Source organism: Akebia trifoliata, chromosome 16, assembly GCF_017979445.1.
Source record: "Akebia trifoliata isolate Shusen 1 chromosome 16, ASM1797944v1, whole genome shotgun sequence".
NCBI lineage: Eukaryota > Viridiplantae > Streptophyta > Magnoliopsida > Ranunculales > Lardizabalaceae > Akebia > Akebia trifoliata.
In genome coordinates, this window is record NC_141390.1 from 7,671,665 (window position 1) to 7,694,421 (window position 22,757).

Genomic DNA, 22,757 nt, shown 5'->3' on the forward strand with positions numbered 1-22,757 from the left:
CCTTCGGACTATACCTTTTGGACGACGAATGGCCCATCGTAATTCGGACGAAACTTTCCTCTCGCATCTTCTTGTATTGGCAAAATCTTCTTTAAAACAAAATCTCCTGACGAGAACTCTCAAGGTCGAACCGTCTTGTTATAAGCTCGTGCTATTCTCCGTTGATAAGTTTGTCCATGACAGATTACTGAAAGTCGTTTCTCCTCTATTAAGTTCAATTGATCGAATTGATCTTGAACCCATTCTGCTTCATCCAATTCGATTTCTTTTAATATCCGAAGGGAGGGAATCTTGACCTCAATGGACAAGACTGCTTCTATTCCGTAGACCAGTGAATAAGGTGTTGCCCCAGTCAAATTTTGGATGGACATTCGATAAGCATGTAGAGCGAAGGGTAACATTTCGTGCCAATCCTTGTAATTAACAACCATTTTCTTGATGATTTTCTTGATGTTTTTGTTAGCGGCTTCAACTGTTCCATTCATCTTTTGTTTGCAAATGACCGAGTTGTGATGGGTGATTTGAAAATCTTTGCACATCTTAGACATGTCTTTGTTCTTAAGATTTTTGACGTTATCGGTTACTATCCTGCTTGGGAGGTCGTACCGACATATGATGTTGTTCTTCACAAACTTCAAGACATTGCCCCTTGTAACATTGGCGTAAGATGCTGCTTCTACCTATTTTGTAAAGTAGTCGATGGCAACTAAGATGAAGCGATGCCCATTAGAAGCTTGCTTATTGATCTGCCCAATGACATCCATGCCCTAGAGCGAGAAGGGCAAGGGAGAAGTCATATTGTGTAATTTTGAAGGTAGTGCATTGATTTTGTTGCCGTAGATTTGACACAAATGGCACTTCCAAACATGCTAGTACCCGTCGCTTTCCATGGTCATCCAGTAATAACCCATTCTCATTATTTTCTTTGTGAGCATATGTCTATTCATGTGAGGTCCACAGACTCCGCCATGCACAGTCTCAATTAAGCGTTGAGCCTCTGCTTCTATTACACACCTGAGGAGGATCTCGTGGTGAGACTTTTTGTATAAGACTCCACTACTCAAGAAAAAATTGTCCTGCCAATCTCTGAATAGTCTTTCAGTCAGTTGTTGTGGCATCGGGTGGGAGAATTCGGTCTTCTAAGAATGCCTTGATGTTTACATACCATGGCTTTTCCTCAAATTTTTCAATTTCCACTGGTAGAAAATATGCTGGTTTGTCTTGAATGTCAATCTCAAGGGAGTCGACTATGGTATCTTTAGAGATGTTGATCATTGAGGCTAGAATAGCCAATGCGTCTGCAAACTGGTTCTTAGCCCTCGGCATATAAGTGAATGAGATTCAAATGAAGTTTGAGCTTAGATCCTCGAGATACTTATGATACGGAACCAGTCGCTGCTCTCGAGTTTTCCATTCTCCCGTTGCCTGGTAGACTACCAGACTTGAGTCTCCAAATACATCTAATTTATCCACTTCGAGGTTGATCGCTGCTTTCAACCACACAATGCATGCTTCATACTCAGCTTCATTTTTTGAACATTGGAATCTTAGTCTGACCGCAATGGGGATATGAGTCCCGTCTGGCTTAACTAGAACTGCTCCAATTCCGTTTTTCTTTTGATTTACTGCTTCATCGAAATACATTTTCCAGCTAGACGCTTCATCGTCGCTCTCGGCTTCAGTAAACAAGATGGCTTTATCAGAAAAATTTGTCTTTAGTGGCTCATAGTCGGGCAGAGGATGTTCTGCTAAGTGGTCAGCAATGGCTTGCCCTTTGATTGTTTTTTGAGTGACATAGGTGATGTCGAACTCAGATAATAGTAGCTGCCATTTTGCAGTACGTCCCGTTAGTATCGGCTTCTCGAAGAGATACTTCAAGGGGTCCATTCGAGCAATGAGCATAGTCAAATAACTGAACAAGTAGTGGCGTAATCGTTGTGATGCCCAGACAATGGCACAACACGTTTTTTCGAGGGTCGAATAGTTCATTTCGTAACTTGTGAACTTCTTGCTAAAGTAATAGATGGCTCACTCTTTTCGACCTGTTTCATCATGTTGCCCCAGTACACAACCCATTGAGTTTTTTTACACGAAAATATACATCAATAGAGGTCGACCTGGTGTAGGTGGAACTAAGACTGGTGGATTAAGCAAGTATCTCTTAATTTTGTCGAAAGCTTCTTAATAGTCTTCATTCCATTCTTCAGTAGTTTGAATACTGGCTCACAGATTGGGGTTAGTTGTGCGATGAACCGATGAATGTACTGAATTCTCCCTAGGAATCCCCTGATCTCTTTCTCTGATTTGGGTGACTCCATATTTATGATGTACTTCGTTTTAACTTAATAGATTTCGATGCCTCTTCTACTGACAATGAACCCCAATAGCTTTCCTGACGTGGTCCCAAATACACACTTTGCCGGATTAAGTCTTAAACCATACTTTCTTAATCGATCAAACAATTTTTTCAAGTTTACCAGATGATTATCATCGAGATTAGATTTAGCTATCATATCTGTAGACATGAAATGTTCGCAATGAACTTCAATACTACATTGTTTGGAGTCGCCACCATTCTTTTTTGAAATGGGTGTGAATGGGCACCCGGATTGATTCTTTTGAAAACCATTTTTTTCATGGCATTGTAGTGACTCTCATATGTTGGAAAAGGCACAGTCTACCTAAGATCTAGGTAAGGAGGTCCGGTTAGAGGATGGGGAAGGTGTTAGGCACCCCATCCTCTCCACCAAAGGTGGTTACCTTGCTTGGCCATTTTATTTTGTAAAAAACTCAAGAAAACAAATATTAAAATGCATGAGAATGTATGGTAAGAGTGGTGTGTCCATTAAGTGGAATGTTCCCTAAAAAAGGGATTTTGATTTCAATGTGACATTAGGAACATTCTATGGAAGAGAATGACCCATATAATCACATTAAATTTATGAAATGAATGTTGTTTTGAACTCTTAGAGAGACTCCATAATGGAGTTCCCTTGAAGTCACAACCATGATGTATGTATGCATGGCTAGAAACTTAGTGTTTCACCCCATCAAGAGGGTGACACATTTCTTCATCATTGCCATGCATAAGTGAGTGTGTGCATTGTGTACAATATGATGCATGAGATTGAGGTGAAAAGGGCTTCAACCCCCATCCTTTCAATCGAACCTTAGTCCAATCTACCGGGGATGGGAGAGGGTATGCATTACATCCTAAGGCTTTCTAAAAATAGAATAAAATAGAAGGTTAGAAGAAGAAGATGCAAGCTTTGAAATAGATAGACTACATGTTAAATCCTACCTTGTCCCTTGATGGTTTTGAATGAACTTGATCTTGAGAGGTGAGCTTAGGAGTTGAGTGAGGTGATTGAAGGTTGAGTGAGTTGAAGTTTAGAATATGAGAGAGTGAGTAGAAATTTGGGTAGAGTTTTAGGTTGAGAGATGGGGGCTTGAGAGCATGAGTTGTTCATGGAAATTGAGGGTATTTATAGAGTTTTTGGAAGACTTTTGGGGATAAAGTGGTCCAATCCTAAAAATGAAGAAAATGGACATGAGATTTAGGTTATTTCTTTTTGAATTTTTCATTTGTATTTGGGGGGTAAAGATGACATTTGTGAAGAAACCCTAAAAGCATGCTTTGATCCTTGGTTTTTTGGTAAATTGAGGTGAGAGAACAAAAGTACTTTTGGGAGGGTGAATGGGGGAGTGACATGTGTAAAGGTGGAGTGGTAGGTAAAAAGTAGATCTTGTTTATTTGTAAATAACTCATAAAGCAAGGGTGGAAGTGTAGTTTTGAAATGGACCAATGGAAAAACAAAAGCACATTTGGGAGGGTGAATAGGAGGATGACATGTGTAAAGATGAAGTGGTAGGTGAAAAGTAGACTTTGGTTCATTTGTAAATAACAAATAAAGTAAGGGTAGAGAAGTATAATTTTGAAATGGACCAATGGGAGAACTCCATGTATGTACTTGAAGATTCCCACCTTTTGAGGGTATAATGGGAAGTTCCCTCACCTTTATGGATTATTACCAAAGACCAAACAACCTTTTTGGTTTGACTAAACCTTTTGAGAAGGGCATTCTTGAATTTTCACAAAGGGAAAGTTGACCCTCCAATTAGATGATGCATTGGGTATTGGGGGCTTATGAGGTATCAACATGTGTCATCATATAAAGGGTGAGAGAATGGACTTGGGTTTGGGTTTGGGGACTTGGATTTGGGCTTAGGATGGACTTGGTTTTGGGTTAGGGATGTGGACTTTGGTTTGGACTTAGGTTTGGGCTTAGGATGGACTGGTTTTGGGTTAGGACGGACTTGGTTTTGGGTTAGGACATGGACTTGGATTTGGATTTGGATTGGGATATGGATTGGATTTGGGTTTGGGTTGATGGTTTGTGATGGGCATAGGTTTAAGTGGATTAGGGACAAGGCATGGGCATGCAATGATATGAGATGATGCATGTATGCATGAAAATGATGCAAAATAGCAATGTGGGTCCGTCGAAGAACTTGAGTTCTAAATCGAAATTAATTCGAGAAAATTTGGATTTTCCTATGGGTTCGTGCAAATTGGGGTGTCTACAGCTGCCCCTCTTTGCAGGAGTTGCTTGCAAAGAACTGCAAAGAATAAATTAGACCCTTTATTTGCACGAATCCGAAATAATTTATTGCATGACGATTAACATGCCGGATGGATTGAAGAATTTTTTGTAAAATGTGGCTACCCAAGCACGGGGTCTGACAGGATTAGCCTTTTTGAAACCCTTGATTTCGTGGCACGGAGCTCGTTTGAAATCTTAGATACCATTTTTTATGATTTTTGGAAGTGATTGACGTTTTGAACCATGCAATGCAATTTTGATATATTTTTTTTTTTTTCCCTCATTGATTTTGAATTTCAAACTTAGTTTCCCTTTCATGGAAGTTATAGGATCATCTTGAGAGAGCTTAGTGTAGCGTGACCATCCTTGAGAGAGACTTGCATGATGGTCTGATATTTGAGTATTTGGTATGTTGTCATGCCTCGGATGTGAAGAGAATCATCGTTGACCAAGCTGCTCAGGTCAAGCCCTAAAGGATGCTTGTTGCCTTCTACGCTTGCCAGAGAAATGCTTGAGTGGTACTTTGCCCGTTATTCCTTCTTGTACCCTGCTTTTAATGGTATGATGTAACACTATTTGAAATGAATGAAATAGGTTTTTTTACATAGTGGCCTCAGATATATATCTACTGCTTTCGAAATACTTGATTTTAAGAAAAGTCCTAGATTCTTCGTCATAGGCCAAGAATAGTAATTTTGATGATGCATTTTTTTGTTTTAGGTTTTAAAAGATTCCCTTTGTCGAATAATCTGTGACAGACTGTGTTTGAAAACTCTGAAAGTTAACGATCATGGTGCCTTTGCCAAATGTCGAGGATACAAGTGTCAGCTAATCCTTAACCTCTTTAGAGTCATCCCCGAGATTGAAAATTTTGACTGAGTTATCTTAGTTGCATCTGTTGGAACATTGAGGATTTCGAGATTTTCGCCGTTCACAGTTTATACTCTTGCTGGCCAGGAGTTGTTTTATTTTTTTTTTTTGTTCCCTTTTTTTGTTGTTTTTTTTTTTGTTTTATTTTTTTTTTATTTTTTTATTTTTTTTTTTTTTTTTCATTTTGCCCCTGGCGCCAATTACGATTTTCACCAGACCCGATTTCCACATTTTTGCGCATCGACGCCCTTTTTGGGTTTTCATCGTGCCGGTGGTTTTGATCTTGCCATAGCCTGATTTTTTTACTCACAGTGCCCTGACGGGTTTTCACCATGCCCTTTCAGTTTATGCTTACTTTATAGATTTTTTGCTTTGAATACCTTTTCGGTTTCTCTATGCCCTTTGTGGCTTGGTGACTCAAGTTGAGCTGCGAGGTCGAACACTCTACTCTTCTAGTGGCGCTCTTTCTTGAGTAACAGATCTGGACTCCCCTCTCGAGTTCCTCCGACGATTTTCATGGTACGGTGACTCAAGTTGAGCTTCAAGATCAATGACTCTACACTTCAAGTCGCTCTTTTTTTTCAAATATTCGACCTGGTCTCCCCTCTCGGATCTTCCAACGACTTTGGTGGCTTGAAATCTGATTTAAGTGGCAAGATAGACTGTACTGACGATGTCTTCCATGACGTGCTTCCACCGTGATTGAGATGCTTTGAACCATTCCCTGATCTGAGAGGACTTTTAAATAGGACGAAACATAGGCTTAGGCTAGGTTGTGAAAGGATGTAAAGAAGGCTGAGTTTGGATTTATTGAGGGTAGTTTGGACACGGGGTTCGTCTATTTTTGTTTCGAAAATATGATCTATGTCTCTCCCGTCGTCACACGAACTTATTTAGGTAGGAGATTTGGGTCGAGTTTGAGATCAGACATTCGAGATTTTTGACTTTTTGATTTTTTTGTACTTTTAGCCGTTCACAGTTTATCCTCATGCGGGCCAGGAGTATACTTTGGTATTTTATTTTGACTTTTGATGATTTTTGTTTGTTTGTTTTTTTTTTTTTTTTTTTGTGACTTGCCCCCCGTCTTAGGTTAAGAAATGAATGTGATGGCTCAAAAGGGTTAACTAAGGGTAGATAGTTGTTCAGGTAGTAGAAAGATGGCCTCTCTTCATTTCAAGGATGACTTCAGGCGTAATTTTTTTTAACGGTGTCAGCATTGATCGATTGCGGAAAGACTTCCCCGTCCATCTCTGTGAGAATCAGCGCTCCTCCGGACAGTACCTTTTGGACGACGAATGGCCCCTCGTAATTTGGACGAAACTTTCCTCTCGCATCTTCCTGTATTGGCAAGATCTTCTTCAGAACTAAGTCTCCGGGTACAAACTCCCGAGGTCGAACCTTCTTGTTATAAGCACGTGCTATTCTTCGTTGATAAGTTTGCCCATGGCAGATTGCTGAAAGTCGTTTCTCCTCTATTAAGTTTAACTGGTCGAACCGGGCTTGGACCCATTCTGCCTCCTCCAATTCAACTTCTTTTAAGATTCGGAGGGAGGGAATCTCGACCTCAACGGGCAAGACTGCTTCCATTCCGTATACCAATGAGTAGGGTGTTGCCCCAGTCGAAGTTCGGATTGACGTTCGGTAAGCATGTAGAGCGAAGGGCAACATTTCATGCCAATCCTTGTAAGTAACAGCCATTTTCTCAATGATCTTCTTGATGTTTGTTGGCGGCTTCAACTGCTCCATTCATCTTTGGTCTGTAAATGACTGAGTTGTGATGGGTGATCTGAAAATCCTTGCACATCTTAGACATATCTTTGTTCTTGAGATTTTTGGCGTTATCAGTTACTATCCCGCTTGGGAGGCCGTACCGACATATGATGTTGTTCTTCACAAACTTCAAGACATTGCCTCTAGTAACATTGGCGTAAGATGCTGCTTCTACTCATTTTGTAAAGTAGTCTATGGCGACTAAGATGAAGCGATGCCCATTGGAAGCTTGAGGATTGATCTGCCCGATGACATCCATGCCCCAGAGTGAGAAGGGCCAAGGAGAAGTCATATTGTGCAATTCTGAAGGTGGTGCATTGATTTTGTTGGCGTAGATTTGACACAAATGACACTTCCGAACATGTTGGTACCCATCACTTTCCATGGTCATCCAGTAGTAACCCATTCTCATAATCTTCTTTGCGAGCATATGTCCATTCATATGAGGTCCACATACTCCTCCATGCACGGTCTCGATCAAGCGTTGAGCTTCTGTCTGTGTTACACACTGAGGAGGACCTCGTGATGCGACTTTTTGTATAAGACTCCGCTACTCAAGAAAAACTGTCTTGCCAATCTCTGAATAGTCTTTCGGTCCGTTGTTGTGGCATCGGGTGGAAAGTTCGGTCCTCTAAGAATGCCTTGATGTCTGCGTACCATGGTTTTTCCTCTGGTTCTTCGATATCCACAGGTAAGCAATATGCTGGCTCATCTTGAATACCAATCTCAAGAGGGTCAACTATGGTATCTTCATAGATGCTGATCATTGAAGCCAGAGTAGCCAATGCATCTGCAAACTGGTTCTTAGCCCTTGGCATATAAGTAAAGGAGATTCGAGTGAAGTTTGAACTTAGATCTTCAAGATACTCGTGATACGGCACTAGTCTCTGCTCTCGAGTCTTCCATTCCCCTGTTGTCTGGTAGACTACCAGACTTGAGTCTCCAAATACATCTATTTCATCCACTTCGAAGTCGATTGCTGCTTTCAACCCCATAATGCATGCTTCGTATTCAGCTTCGTTGTTCGAACATTGGAACCTCAGTCTAACCGCAATGGGGATATGGGTCCCGTCTGGCTTAACCAGAACTGCCCCAATTCCATTTCCTTTTTGATTTACTGCTCCATCGAAGTACATTTTCCAGCTAGACTCTTCATTGTCGCGTTCCCGGCTTCAGCAAACAAATGGCTTCATCAGGAAAATTTGTCTTTAGCGGCTCATAGTCGGGCAGAGGGTGTTCCGCTAAGTGGTCAGCAATGACTTGTCCTTTGATGGCTTTTTATAGGTGATGTCGAACTCAGATAATAGTAGCTGCCATTTTGCGGTGCGTCCCGTTAGTGCCGGCTTCTCGAAGAGGTACTTCAAGGGATCCATCCGAGCAATGAGCATAGTCGAGTAACTGAGCAAGTAGGGCGTACCGTTGTGATGCCCAAACAGGGCACAGCATGTTTTTTCGAGAGTCGAATAGTTCACCTCGTAACTTGTGAACTTCTTGCTAAGGTAATAGATGGCCTGCTCTTTTCGACCTGTTTCATCATGTGTTGCCCCAGTACGCAGCCCATGGAGTTTTCTTGCACGGAAAGATACATCAGTAGAGGTCGACCTGATGTAGGAGGAACTAGAACAGGCGGATTAAGCAAGTATCTCTTAATCTTGTCGAAAGCTTCTTGACAGTTTTCATTCCATTCTTTTGGCTCATTCTTTTTCAGTAGTTTGAATACTGGCTCACAGATCGGAGTTAGTTGTGCGATGAACCGACTAATGTACTGAATTCTCCCTAAGAATCCCCTGATTTCTTTCTCTGACTTGGGTGGCTCCATATTTATGATGTACTTCGTTTTAGCTGGATCGATTTCAATGCCTCTTCTACTGACAATGAACCCTAATAACTTCCCTGATGTTGCCCCAAATACACACTTCAATCTAAAGCCTTAAGCTGTACTTCCTTAATCGATCAATTTCTTCAAGTTTACCAGATGATCCTCATCGAGGTTAGATTTGGCTATCATGTCGTCCACATATACCTCTATCTCCTTGTGAATCATGTCATGAAATAAGGCAGTCATGGCTCGTTGGTAAGTTGCCCCAGCGTTCTTGAGACCGAATGGCATGACCTTATAGTGAAAGGTACCCCAAGGTGTAATGAATGCAGTCTTCTCTTGATCTTCTTCTGCCATTTTTATTTGGTTGTAACCCGAGAATCCATCCATGAACGAGAACATACCGTGCCCTGCTGTATTATCGACCAAGTGTCGATGTGCGGTAATGGAAAGTCATCTTTAGGACTGGCTTTATTCAGATCACGGTAGTCCACGCACATACGTACTTTTCCATCTTTCTTTGGTACAGGAACGACATTAGCGAGCCACTCAGGGTAAGTGGATACTGCGAGAAATCCTGCTTGGAACTGCTTCATTACTTCATCATTTGACCTTAAGTGTCCACTCTGGTTTCAGCCTTCGTAATTTCTGATCGCTTGCTTGCTTCCCGCTTTGATTGGTAATTTGTGAACGACTAGATCTGTGTCTAAACCAGGCATGTCTTGGTAGGACCATGCGAAGACATCTTGGTACTTGCTGTAAGAACTTTGTCATCTCCTCTTTCTGCTCAATTGTTAATAAGGCTCCGATTTTAACGATCCGTGGGTCATCTTCGGTGCCTAGGTTCACTGAGTTTGTATCCTCTATATTTGGCTGAACACCCTTCTCGTGACGTTCTATGAGTTCTTTGATTTCTCTTGGAGGATATTCATCTTCCTCTCTTCTTCTTAATCTTCTTCAATCCCCATGAGATCAAAGTCGAGCTCGAGGTCAAAGTCGTGTTCTTCTCTTTCATACTCTGTTCTGTCACAAGGCTCATTCAACTGAGAAAATTCTTTGAAAACCTTGGGTATTTTGAAGATTTCTGATTTTTTTGAATTTTTGAGAATATTTGGTTATTTTGAATTTTGGAGAGTTTTTGATTTTTTTGAGTTTTGAAAGATTTTTGATTTTTTTTGATTTTGAAAACTTTTTGATTTTTTTGGATTTTGTGGACTATCTGTATTCCTGAAACACGATAAAGAAAAATCATGCAAATTCATTAGCAACGAAGGTGAGCCCCCAAAACAGTCTTGCTCCGAGGACGAGGGCTCATTATGGTCCTCGGGCAGATGAGATTTTGCTAATGACGTTTTTTTTTTGAGGCCGTAGGGATTCTGGACCCCATGGCGGCCTCGTAAGTGATTGGGTATTCCTCCCAATTCTTGAAAACTTGCCCTTCTTGTGCAGGGCGGATAAGTTGGGAGAGTGACTCCCTTGATGGTTCAGATATAACCATCACTTCCGAGTGACTGTCGTCAAATCCGGGCGCGTAGGTATTTGTAAGGTGGGTGGAATTACGACAGATCCCCAATCGATTTGAAAGGGGAACGGTGATTTTTCTTCTTCGCATGTTTGCGACTTCCGCCTTGGCGGGCTCTCTTTCTTCTTCCTCTTGACTCCATTCGGAATCCCCTCCGACAAGATGTCCATGCCATCTGTAAAGGAATGCGGGGACTCAACGAATGAGTCTTCTTGTAATTGAACAGGCTCGATACTTGGTTCTTGGTTCTCCTGTGTGACTTGTCGGTGGCAGTTCTGCCGAGTCATTTGACTTTTTCAAGGATGGTGGGAAGCTGATGTTGATATGTGGTACTTTGCCCAAGTTCCCCACATTAGGCTCTCGGTTCTGTCTTCGTGCAAGTCGAAGCTCCCTCTTCTTATCCTTCATATCAGAGATGTCTTTCCTCGTAGGCTTGAATCCAAGACCAAAGTAGGGAATGTATTTTCGTATGCTGATCAACGTGGCCCTGCCTTTTCCTTTAGGCCCTAACCCTTGTTTCGGACGATATCCCGCCCTTTTCATCACTCGTCCGACCATTAGGTTTGCTTTTGACCACCTTGCCCTTGTCTTCTCTTTTCCCCTTTGAATGTGATTGATAGATGTAAACTGAAAGGCGTGAAACCCCTCTTTATCCCCGTCATTTCTACATCGATATAAGGCACATCCGGCGATCGATCGGCTGGTATGAGATTTTCTGCGAGGACCGATATCATTCGCTGTCCCATGATGAATTTGACTCGCTGGTGCAAGGAAGAGGGGACTGCCCCTGCGGTGTGGATCCAGGGTCTTCCTAGAAGTAGATTGAATGCAGAGGGTATGTCCAGAATCTCGAATGTCACTTTTCGAAAGTACATGATCCAATAGTGATTGGGAGATCCAGTTCCCTAACGACTCAGTTTTCCTACTATCAAAAGCCCTTACGGTCCTTCTAGTTGGCCTGAGGTAAGATAAATCCACGTTTAACTTGTGCACAGTTTGTAGAGGACAGACATTAAGAGCTGAACCGTTGTCGATCAGTACCCTTGCTACCATCATACCTTTGCACATCACCATAATGTGCAATGGTTCAATGTGTCCACACCTCCGCTAACAAGTTCATCCTCGGTGAAGGTGATCGGATTGGGGGCCATGATCTGACCTACTGTCTTTTCCAACTCTTCTGGTGAGGTGGTCTCAGGTACATGTGCATTACTAAGGACTTTGAGTAGTGCTTCCCGATGATGCTCTGAGTTTAAAAGTAAGTCAAAGATACTGATTTGAGCTGGCATTCTGTTCAACTGCTCTACTATGTATACTCACTCTTTCGAATGAGTTTGAGGAGGTCAGTTGCCTCCTTGTCAGTTACCCTGCTCTTCTTCCTCTCTGGTTCCCCTTGTGGTATTTGTTCTTCCTCTACCATTTTCCTTTTCCTTTTTTTTCTTCTTCTCTCTCTTCCTCTTCGTTCTGCCTTTTTGTTCTTTTTCTGGTACTTTGTAGCACCTCCCCGATCTAGTCATATGACCAATGTCCGTGATCATGGCCTCTTTTGGTTTCTCAACCCCTGCGGATGTTACGATCATCGTCTCATAACTCCATGGGACGGTTTGGTTGGAGCGGTATGGAAGGATTTAGGGGACATGATGGTCATGGGTTGAGGATCTGGCTTTACATGGAGGATAAGAGGTGGCGGATTGGGTTTGACGATTGATGTAGGGGTTTGGGGTTTGTGGGTTGGTATAGATAGGATGAGGGGTGGTCGGAGGAAAACTTGAAGTTTGAGGGGTCGGTGCAGTGTAGGGTATGACAAGAGGTGGTCGGGAAGAAGGCCTGACGTTGGTATGGTGCAAGGTATAATGAGAGGTGGACGAGCGGTAGAGCTTGAAATTGTTGATGTGTAGGGTATAATGAGAGGTGGTCGTGGAGGATTTGAAGTTTGGGAGTTGGAGTGAATTGTGAGATTGGCCAGTCTGACGGGAAGTTGGGATAGTGGTTGGTGGATTGTATCTTGTGGTAATGCATTGATGCTTGATGATGTTGGTTCTTTCCTCAAATTGACTCTAACTTTAGAGCCAATGGGTGCTATCAAAACTGAAGGGTTGAAGCTTGGTTCATCCCTCTCTATGGCATTGACTGTCGGCCCATTGCCTCCCCCATTATGCGTCGGTAGCGGGTTCTGATTGATATTCTGCTGAGGTGCTTGGGTTGCCGGACCATCCAAGATGATCGTTTTCCTGTCGATTAAATTCTGCACTTGGTGCTTGAGTTGCCAACATTGGTCGGTGGCATGCCCCGGTGCACCCATGTGGAACTCACAGAATTGATTGGGTTATATCTTGGTCCCTAATCGCCTCAGGGTTTGGCTGCCTTTTGGTGAGATATTCTCCCCTGAGTAATGCTGGGAGTAGTTCTGACAGTCATAGGTAGACGAGTGAAGACTCGAGGGATTCTGTTAGGTCTACGCTGCTCGGTTTGATGGTTCTGGGCGAACTGTGGGTTCTGACCGAATACTGGATTTTGACCAAACTGAAATACTGGTGGAGCCGGTGCAGCTTGAGGTGGGTTCACCTTGAAAGGGACCTGAGGTATTGGCGGCCTCTGGTTTGAGATGAAAAAAGGTTGAACAGGTTGTACATTGTTAACTTGCCTCTTCTTTTTTCTTGTTCAAGACTACCGGTTTCCGTTGAGTAGACCCCCTGCTGGTGCCCCTAGACTGGACAAGTCGTAGATCAGACCTGACCGAATACCGTCTTCAACTCGATCCGCCACTTGGACCAATGACGAGAAGCTTGCAGTTGTATGACCCACTAGATGCGTGTAGAATGAATGGCCCAAAGTTGAGATGAATATGGTGTTCATCTCTTGTTCAGTCATCGGTGGTTTTTACTTTGGAGGTCGATTCCCGCCACCTTTGCGCATACTCTTTCACACGCTTTCTTTCGGCTTCCGTGTCATCTTTTGCCATGTCATTCCTGTCCAATCCCATATCTGTATTGAATTTGTACTCTTCTGAAAAATCGTAGCCAGATCCTGCCAGCTCTTGATTCGAGAGTGATCCAATTGTGAAAACCATGAAAGAGCTGCCCCTGTCAGACTCCTTTGAAAGAGTTGAACCAACAACCTATCGTCATCCCCAAATTGGCACATGGATCCACAATAAAGCTTCAAGTGTGATAGAGGGCATCCAATGCCGTTATACTTCTCGAAATCAGGACACTTGAACTTTGGTAATGGTGCATTGGGGTATAGGCAAGGTCTCTGAACCTCATTCCACTTACGGAGTCCTTACCCTTCATCTTTCTAATTTCCTCCTCGACTGCCTCAAGCTTGTTGGCAAGTTTCTCTTCTGTGGTACTCCTTACTTCAGCTGCCCTAAATTCACATTCTTCCTCTTGAATGACCTCATGTCGTGGTTGATTGCAGTGAATGTGAATTGGTGGTCCTTGATTGGTAGGGACGGTGGGTGGTAAGGTATTCGGTGCTTGCGGAAGTTGTTGTTGCAGTTGTTCGGGTATAGCCTGATTCGAACCGGATGCCTGATGTTGTACAGCTTGAATGATGCTTGGATTCGCCATTAGTAGATCTAAAATTTTATCATGTTTTTCCAATGCCTTCACTACTATATCTAACTTTGAGGTGAGATCTGTTATTACTTCTGTCACTGTCTGTTGAGGTTGCTCTGAAGTACTCATGATTGGTTGCGAGCGTAGAAAATATGGAGGATTGTCAGGTGGCAAGTTTGGCCACCTGTGGATAAGAGGTTAGGCATTAATATATAATTTACATAATGAAGATGCATGATGATTTATTAGGTCAGATCGACTTAATTGGTAAAGTTGCATTAAGAAAATCCTGAATTTGATTGAGGTTTTGATTTTTTGTCAGCACAGAGTTGGGGTTCATCGGCACAGAGCCAGATATTGATTAGCACGGAATTGGGGTTTGTCAGCACGGAGCTGAAGGTTTATTGGCGAGGAGCCGGAAGGTTATCGGCACGGAGCCAAAGGTTTGTCAGCGCGGAGCTGGAGGTTTGTCAGCATGGAGCTGAAGGTTCATCAACACGGAGCCGGAGGTTTGTCAGCACGGAGCTGGAGGTTTATCGGTACGGAACCGAAGGTTCATCAGCACGGAGCCGGAGGTTTGTCAACACAGGGTTGGAGGTTTATCGGCACGAACCGAAGGTTCATCAGCATGGAGCCGGAGGTTTGTCGGCACGGAGCCGAAGGTTCATCGGCACGGAGCCGGAGGTTTGTTAGCACGGAGCTGGAGGTTCATCGGCACGGAGTCGGAGGTTTGTCAGCACGGAGCTGGAGGTTCATCAGCACGGAGCTGGAGGTTTATCAGCATGGAGCTGGAGGTTTATCAGCATGGAGCCGGAGGTTTGTCGGCACGGAGCCGAAGGTTCATCGGCATCGAGCCGGAGGTTTGTCAGCACGGAGCTGGAGGTTTGTCAGCATATAGCTGGAGGTTCATCGGCACGGAGCCAAAGGTTCATCAGCACGGAGCCGGAGGTTTGTTAACACCGAGCTAAAAATGTATTTTGTAAAAGGTAGATTAACTGATAGCTCTGATTTGGGTTGGGTATGAGTTGTGATCCTGACTCGAAATATACGTGGGCCATGGAGATAGGCCCCACTCAGGTGGATCTTAAAGTGGTTATGGGTCATGGACCCCTTCGGTAAGGATACGGGTCATAGACCCAGTTAGGAGTAGATAAGGGTTGTGGACCCATTTTGAGGTGGGTATAGGTCATGGACCCAATTGGATACGGATATGGGTTGTTGCTTCATTTAGATATGGACATGGGTTGTGGACCCAATTATAAGGATATGGGTCGTGGACCCAGTTGGATATAGATGTGGGTCGTGGACCCAGTTGAATATGGATGTGGGTCGTGGACCCAGTTGGATATGGATATGGGTCGTGACCCATTGGGAATGGATATGGGTATTGATAATGGATTGGAGTGGATGATAATTGGGTCATGGACCCTTTGGATATGGACATGGGTCGTGGACCCAATTGGAATGATGTGGATCGTGGACCCAATTGGGTATGGACATGGGTCGTGGACCCAATTGGATATGGATGTGGGTCGTGGACCCAATTAGAAGGGTATGGGTCGTGAACCCAGTTGGATATGGATGTGGGTCGTGGACCCAATTGGATATGAATATGGGTCGTGGACCCAATTGGAAGTGGATATGGGTCGTGGACCCAATTGGAAGTGGTATGGGTCGTGGACCCATCTAGAAGTGGATATGGGTCGTGGACCCAATTGGAAGTGGATATGGGTTGTGGGCCCATTTGGATATGGTATGGGTCGTGGACCCATCTAGAAGTGGATATGGGTCGTAGACCCAATTGGAAGTGGGTATGGGTCGTGGACCCAATTGAAAGTGGATATATGTTGTGGACTCATTTCGGAGTGATTATGGGTAAGGTTGATAGTGTGTCACATTGGGTCCGGATCAACTTTGATAGGTAGAGTAGAGGCGAGCTCCATTTGGGTCAAACACAAAGTGGCTAGGGGTAGACCCTAAGTTTAACTAAGAAATGGTGTATTTAATCATTTTCAAGCCCTAAAACTTAAAAGAAAAATAAAGTCCAAGAGAAAAGTTGTCAAGACTGATGTAAGGAACAAAATGAGCAAAAAAAAAAATTTTTTTTTTTTTTTTTTTTTTTGGGTCCGTTTTAATGAACGGACCGAAGAGCTTTTGTACTGGTCCGCTCTTTAAAAACGGACCAGAACCTTAATTTTTGCAAAAAAAAAAAAAAAATTTTTTTTTTTTTTTTAATTTTTTTTGAGATTTTGAGGCACATAGCCTCTGTTTTTTGGCTTAGGGTACAAATTTTTTTTTTTTTTTTTTTTTTTTTATGATGCAAAGCATAAAAATATATAGAGATTTCCCCCTTTACCTAGGGGGACATGTAAGAAAATAAAGGAAAAAAAAAACCTAAAATCTATACAACTTTGCCCCTTTGGACATTACAACCTTGCCTTCAAGGGCTAAAAAAGAACATTACAAGATACCCAAGGGTTGATACATCTTGACATTTGTGTCCTATGCCTCTAATCGTATTTTGATGCATGCGGCTATAGGTGGTTTGAGGTTACTCAATCTTCAAACCTCCATGCACATTGAAATGTACACTTCTTAGGTTGGTGATTGAGGTGGATGTTCTCCTCCCCGCCTCCCCAAATGAACGATCTAGGGGGCTTGAGAGTACCGGCATCCGGGGTTAGATTTTTAAAATAGGAGAAGGTGGTTTGTGCAATGAGATATGAATCGAATGTGCACAAGTGCATTACAAATGTGTATCAACCCTTACAACCTTGAACAAGTACAAAAAAAAAAATATTACATGCATTCCCACAAGGAAGAGAACATCATAAGTACAACAAAGTGAATCAACCAACAAATATGTTAGTAACAAAAATGAAACTAAAAATAAAGTTGAATATTTTTTTTTTTTTTGAAAGAAAATATGAAAGAAAAGAAAATGACCAAGTCAAATTGGTTTGGACCCACAAGTTCCCCAGTGGAGTCGCCAAGTTGTAGACATGAAATGTTCACAATGAACTTCAATACTACATTGTTTGGAGTCGCCACCATTCTTTTTGAAATGGGTGTGAATGGGCACCCGGAATTGATTCTTTTGAAAACCATTTTTTTCATGGCATTGTAGTGACTCTCATATGTTGGAAAGGCAAGGTCTACCTAAGATCTAGGTAAGGAGGTCCGATTAGAGGATGGGGAAGGTGTTAGGCACCCCATCCTCTCCACCAAAGGTGGTTACCTTGCTTGGCCATTTTATTTTGTAAAAAACTCAAGAAAACAAATATTAAAATGCATGAGAATGTATGGTAAGAGTGGTGTGTGCATTAAGTGGAATATTCCCTAAAAAGGGTTTTTGATTTCAATGTGACATTAGGAACATTCTATGGAAGAGAATGACCCATATAATCACATTAAATTTATGAAATGAATGTTGGTTTGAACTTTTAGAGAGACTCCATGATGGAGTTTCCTTGAAGTCACAACCATGATGCATGTATGCATGGCTAGAAACTTAGTGGTTTCACCCCATCAAGAGGGTGACACATTTCTTCATCATTGCCATGCATAGTGAGTGTGTGCATTGTGTACAATATGATGCATGAGATTGAGGTGAAAAGGGCTTCAACCCCCATCCTTTCAATCGAACCTTAGTCCAATCTACCGGGATGGGAGAGGGTATGCATTACATCCTAAGGCTTTCTAAAAATAGAATAAAATAGAAGGTTTAAAGAAGAAGATGCAAGCTTTGAATGATAGACTACATGTTAAATCCTACCTTGTCCCTTGATGGTTTTGAATGAACTGATCTTGAGAGGTGAGCTTAGGAGTTGAGTGAGGTGATTGAAGTTGAGTGAGTTGAAGTTAGAAATATAGAGAGTGAGTAGAAATTGGGTAGAGTTTTAGGTTGAGAGATGGGGGCTTGAGAGCATGAGTTGTTCAGGAATTTGAGGGTATTTATAGAGTTTTTTGGAAGACTTTTGGGGATAAAGTGGTCCAACCCTAAAAAAAGAAAATGGACATGAGATTTAGGTTATTTCTTTTTGAATTTTTCATTTGTATGGGGGTAAAGATGACATTTATGAAGAAACCCTAAAAGCATGCTTTGATCCTTGGTTTTTTTGGTAAATAGAGGTGAGAGAACAAAAGTACTTGGGGGGTGAATGGGGGAGTGACATGTGTAAAGGTGGAGTGGTAGAAAAAGTAGATCTTGGTTTATTTGTAAATAACTCATAAAGCAGGGTGGAAGTGTAGTTTTGAAATGGACCAATGGGAAACACAAAGCACATTTGGGAGGGTGAATAGGAGGATGACATGTGTAAAGGTGAAGTGGTAGGTGAAAAGTAGACTTTGGTTCATTGTAAATAACAAATAAAGTAAGGGTGAAGTATAATTTTGAAATGGACCAATGGGAGAACTCCATGTATGTACTTGAAGATTCCCACCTTTTGAGGGTATAATGGGAAGTTCCCTCACCTTTATGGATTATTACTAAAGACCAAACAACCTTTTTGGTTTGACTAAACCTTTTGAGAAGGGCATTCTTGAGTTTTCACAAAGGGAAAGTTGACCCTCCAATTAGATGATGCATTGGGTATTGGGGGCTTATGAGGTATCAACATGTGTCATCATATAAGGGGTGAGAGAATGGACTTGGGTTTGGGTTTGGGATATGGACTTGGATTTGGGCTTAGGATGGACTTGGTTTTGGGTTAGGGATGTGGACTTTGGTTTGTTGACGGCTTAGGATGGGCTTGGACTTTGTTTGGGTAGGCATGGACTTGGATTTGGATTTGGATTTGGGATATGGATTTGGATTTGGGTTTGGGTGATGGGCATAGGTTTAAGTGGATTAGGGACAAGGTATGGGCATGCAATGATATGAGATGATGCATGTATGCATGAAAATGATGCAAAATAGCAATGTGGGTCCGTCGAAGAACTTGAGTTCTAAATCGAAATTAATTCGCGAAAATTTGGATTTTCCTATGGGTTCGTGCAAATTGGGGTGTCTACAATATCGTTTACGTATACTTCTATCTCTTTGTGGATCATGTCATGAAATAAGGCCTTCATGGCTCATTGGTAAGTTGTTCCAGCATTCTTGAGACCGAATGGCATAACCTTATAGTGAAAGATGCCCCAAGGTGTGATGAACGTAATTTTCTCTTGATCTTCTATTGCCATTTTTATCTAGTTGTAACCCGAGAAGCCATCCATGAACGAGAATATACCATGCCCCGTTGTATTATCGACCAAAGTGTCGATGTGTGGTAATAGTAAGTCATCTTTAGGACTGGTTTTATTCAGATCGTGGTAGTCTACACACATGCGTACCTTTCCATTTTTCTTTGGTACAGGGACGACATTTGCGAGTCACTCAGGGTAGGTGGATACTGCGAGAAATCCTGCTTGGAACTACTTCATTACTTCGTCTTTGACTTTAAGTGTCCACTCTGATTTCAATCTTCATAATTTCTACTTGACTGGCTTGCTTTCTACTTTAATAGGTAACTTGTGGACTACTAGATCTGTGTCTAAGCCAGGCATGTCTTGATAGGACCATGCGAAGACATCTTGATACTGTTGTAAAAACTTTGTCATCTCCTCTTTCTGCTCAATCGTTAATAGGACTCTGATTTTAATGATCTGTGAGTCATCTTCGGTGCCTAGGTTAACTGAGTTTGTATCCTCTATATTTGGCTGAACACCCTTCTTGTGACGTTCCATGAGTTTTTTTTATTTCTTTTGGAGGATATTCAACCTCTTCCTCTAATTCTTCCTTGATCCCCATGAGATCAAAGTCGAACTCGAGGTCAAAGTCGTATTCATCTCTTTCATACTCTGTTCTATCACAAGATTCGTTCAACTGAGGAAATTTTTTGAAAACCCTTGGTATTTTGAAGATTTCTGATTTTTTTGAATTTTGGAAAATATTTGATTTTTTTTGAATTTTGAAAGATTTTCGATTTTTTTGAATTTTGAAATATTTTTAATTTTGATAGATTTTGTGGATTGTTTTTGTTCTTGAAACAAGATAAAGAAAAATCATACAAATTCATTAGCGAATGAAGGTGAGCCTCCAGAAAGTCTTCTCTCGAGGATAAGGGCTCATTATGGTCATCGGGCAGACGAGATTTTACTAATGGCATTTTTTTTGGAGGTCGTAGGGATTCTGGACCCCATGGTGGCCTCATAAGTGATTAGGTACTCCTCCTAATTTTTGAGAACTTGCCCTTCTTTTGCAGGGTAGATAGGTCGGGAAATTGACTCCCTTGATGGTTCAGATATGACCATCACTTCCGAGTGACTGTTGTCAAATTCGGGTACAGGCATTTGTAGGTTAAGTGGAATTACGACAGATCCCCAATCAATTTGAAAGGGGAACAGTGATCTTTCTTCTTTGCATATTGCGAGTTCCGCCTTAGCTGACTCTCTTTCATCTTCTTCTTGACTCCGTTCGGAATCCCCTCCGAAAAAAATATCCATGCTTCCTATAAAGGAATGTGGGGACTCAACGAATGAGTCTTCTTGTGATTGAATGGGCTCGATGCTTACAATGCTTGGTTCTCCTGTGTGGTTTGTTGACAATGAATCTGACAGATCATCTGGCCTTTTTTGTGATTGTGGGAAGCTGACACTGATGTGCGGTACCTTGCCCAAGTTCCATACGTTAAGCTCATGATTTTGTCTTCGTACAAGTCAAAATTCCCTCTTCTTATCGTTCATATCAGAGATGTCCTTTATCGTAGGTTTGAAACTAAGATCAAAGTAGGGAGTATGTTTTTGCATTCTGATCAAAGTGGCCCTGCCTTTTCCTTTAGGCCCTAACCCTTGTTTCGGACAATATCCCGCCTTCTTCATTACTGGTCCGATCATCAGATTTATTTTTGAAAGTTTTGCCATTGTCTTCTCTTTCCCTCTTGGGATATGATTGACATATGTGAACTGAAAGGAATGATACCCCTCATTTTCCTCGATCATTTCTATGTTAATATATGGTACATCCGGTGATAGATCGATTGGTATGAGATTTTCTACGAGAACCAATATCACCCTCAGTCCCATGATGAATTTGACTCGCTGGTAGAAGGAAGAAGGGACTGCCCCTGTGATATATGGATCCAAAGTCTTCCTAGAAGGAGATTGAATGCTGAGGGTATGTCCAGAATTTCAAATGTCACTTTAAACGTGCATGATCCAATGGTGACTGAAAGATCCAGTTCCCCTAACGACTTAGTTTTCCTACTATCAAAAGCCCTTACGGTCCTTCTAGTTGGCCTAAGGTGAGACAAATTTACGTTTAACTTGAGCAAGATTTGTAGAGGACAGACATTCAGAGCCGAACCATTGTCGATCAGTACCCTTGCTACCATCATACTTTTGCACATTACCATAATGTGCAATGGCTCAATGTGTCCACACCCCCCGCTGATAAATTCATCCTCTGTGAAGGTGATCGGATTGAGGGTCATGATCTGACCTACTGTCTTTTCCAACTATTCTGGGGTTCGTTGGCACAGAGCCAGATATTGATCAACATAGTACCAGGAGTTCATTGACATAAAATCAGAGGTTTGTCAGCATGGAGCTAGAGATTTATCTATGCGGAGCGGGAGGTTTGTTGGCACGGAACTGGAGGGTTATCGACACGGGATCAAGGTTCGTCAGTACGGAGCTGGAGATTTGTTAGCACAGAACTAGATGTTTATCAGCACGGAGCTGAAGGTTCATCGGTATAGAGCCAGAGATTTGTCAGCACAGAACTAGAGGTTCATTGGCATGGAGCCAGAGGTTTATCAACACAGAGTTGGAAGGTCATCGGTGCAGAGCCAAGGTTCGTCAGCACGGAGCTGGAGGTTTGTTAGCACGGAGCTAGAAGTTTATTAGCACGGAGCTGGAGGTTCATCGGCATAGAGCTGGAGACTTGTCAGCACGGAGCTGGGGGTTTGTCAACACGGAGCTGAAGGGTCATCGGCGTAGAGCCAAGGTTTGTCAGCACGGAGCTGTAGGTTATCGGCATGGAGTTGGAGGTTTGTCAGTACGAAACATAAGGTTTATCAGCACAGAACTGGAGGGTCATTGGCACGGAACCAAGGTTTGTCAGCACGGAGCTGGAGGGTCATCGGTGTGGAGCCAAGGTTCGTCAGCACGGAGCTGGAGGTTTGTTAGCACGGAGCTAGAGGTTTATCAGTACGGAGCTGGAGGTTCATCGGCATAGAGCCTGAGACTTGTCAGCACGGAGCTGGGGGTTTGTTAGCACGGAACTATAGGTTTATCGACACAGAACTTGAGGTTTATCAGCACGGAACTGGAGGTTCATCGGCATAGAGCCAGAGATTTGTCAGCACAGAGCTGGAGGTTCATTGGCATAGAGCAGAGGTTCGTAAGCACAGAGCTGGAGGTTTGTTAGCATGGAGCTAGAGGTTCATCGACATAGAACCGAAGACTTTTCAGCACGGAACTAGGGGTTTGTTAGCATGGAGCTGAAGGGTCATCGGTGCGAAGCTAAGGTTTGTCAATACGGAGTTGTAGGTTTATCGGCACGAAGCCGGAGGTTTGTCAGCACGGAATTGAAAGTTTATCAGCACGGAGCTGGAGGGTCATTGGCGCCA

General features: G+C 42.6%; 1 protein-coding gene across 1 annotated transcript; it reads right to left on the bottom strand.

The window, feature by feature from the left end:
• Positions 1–1,341: 1,341 nt before the first annotated feature.
• LOC147382487 (uncharacterized) lies at positions 1,342–12,005 on the bottom strand. The gene is made up of 2 exons (XM_086427171.1): positions 11,906–12,005; positions 1,342–1,676 (listed from the first exon to the last, which is right to left on the bottom strand). The coding sequence occupies exons 1-2, from the start codon at positions 12,003–12,005 to the stop codon at positions 1,342–1,344; spliced, it is 435 nt and encodes a 144-aa protein (XP_086283297.1).
• Between the last annotated feature and the right edge of the window lie 10,752 nt (positions 12,006–22,757).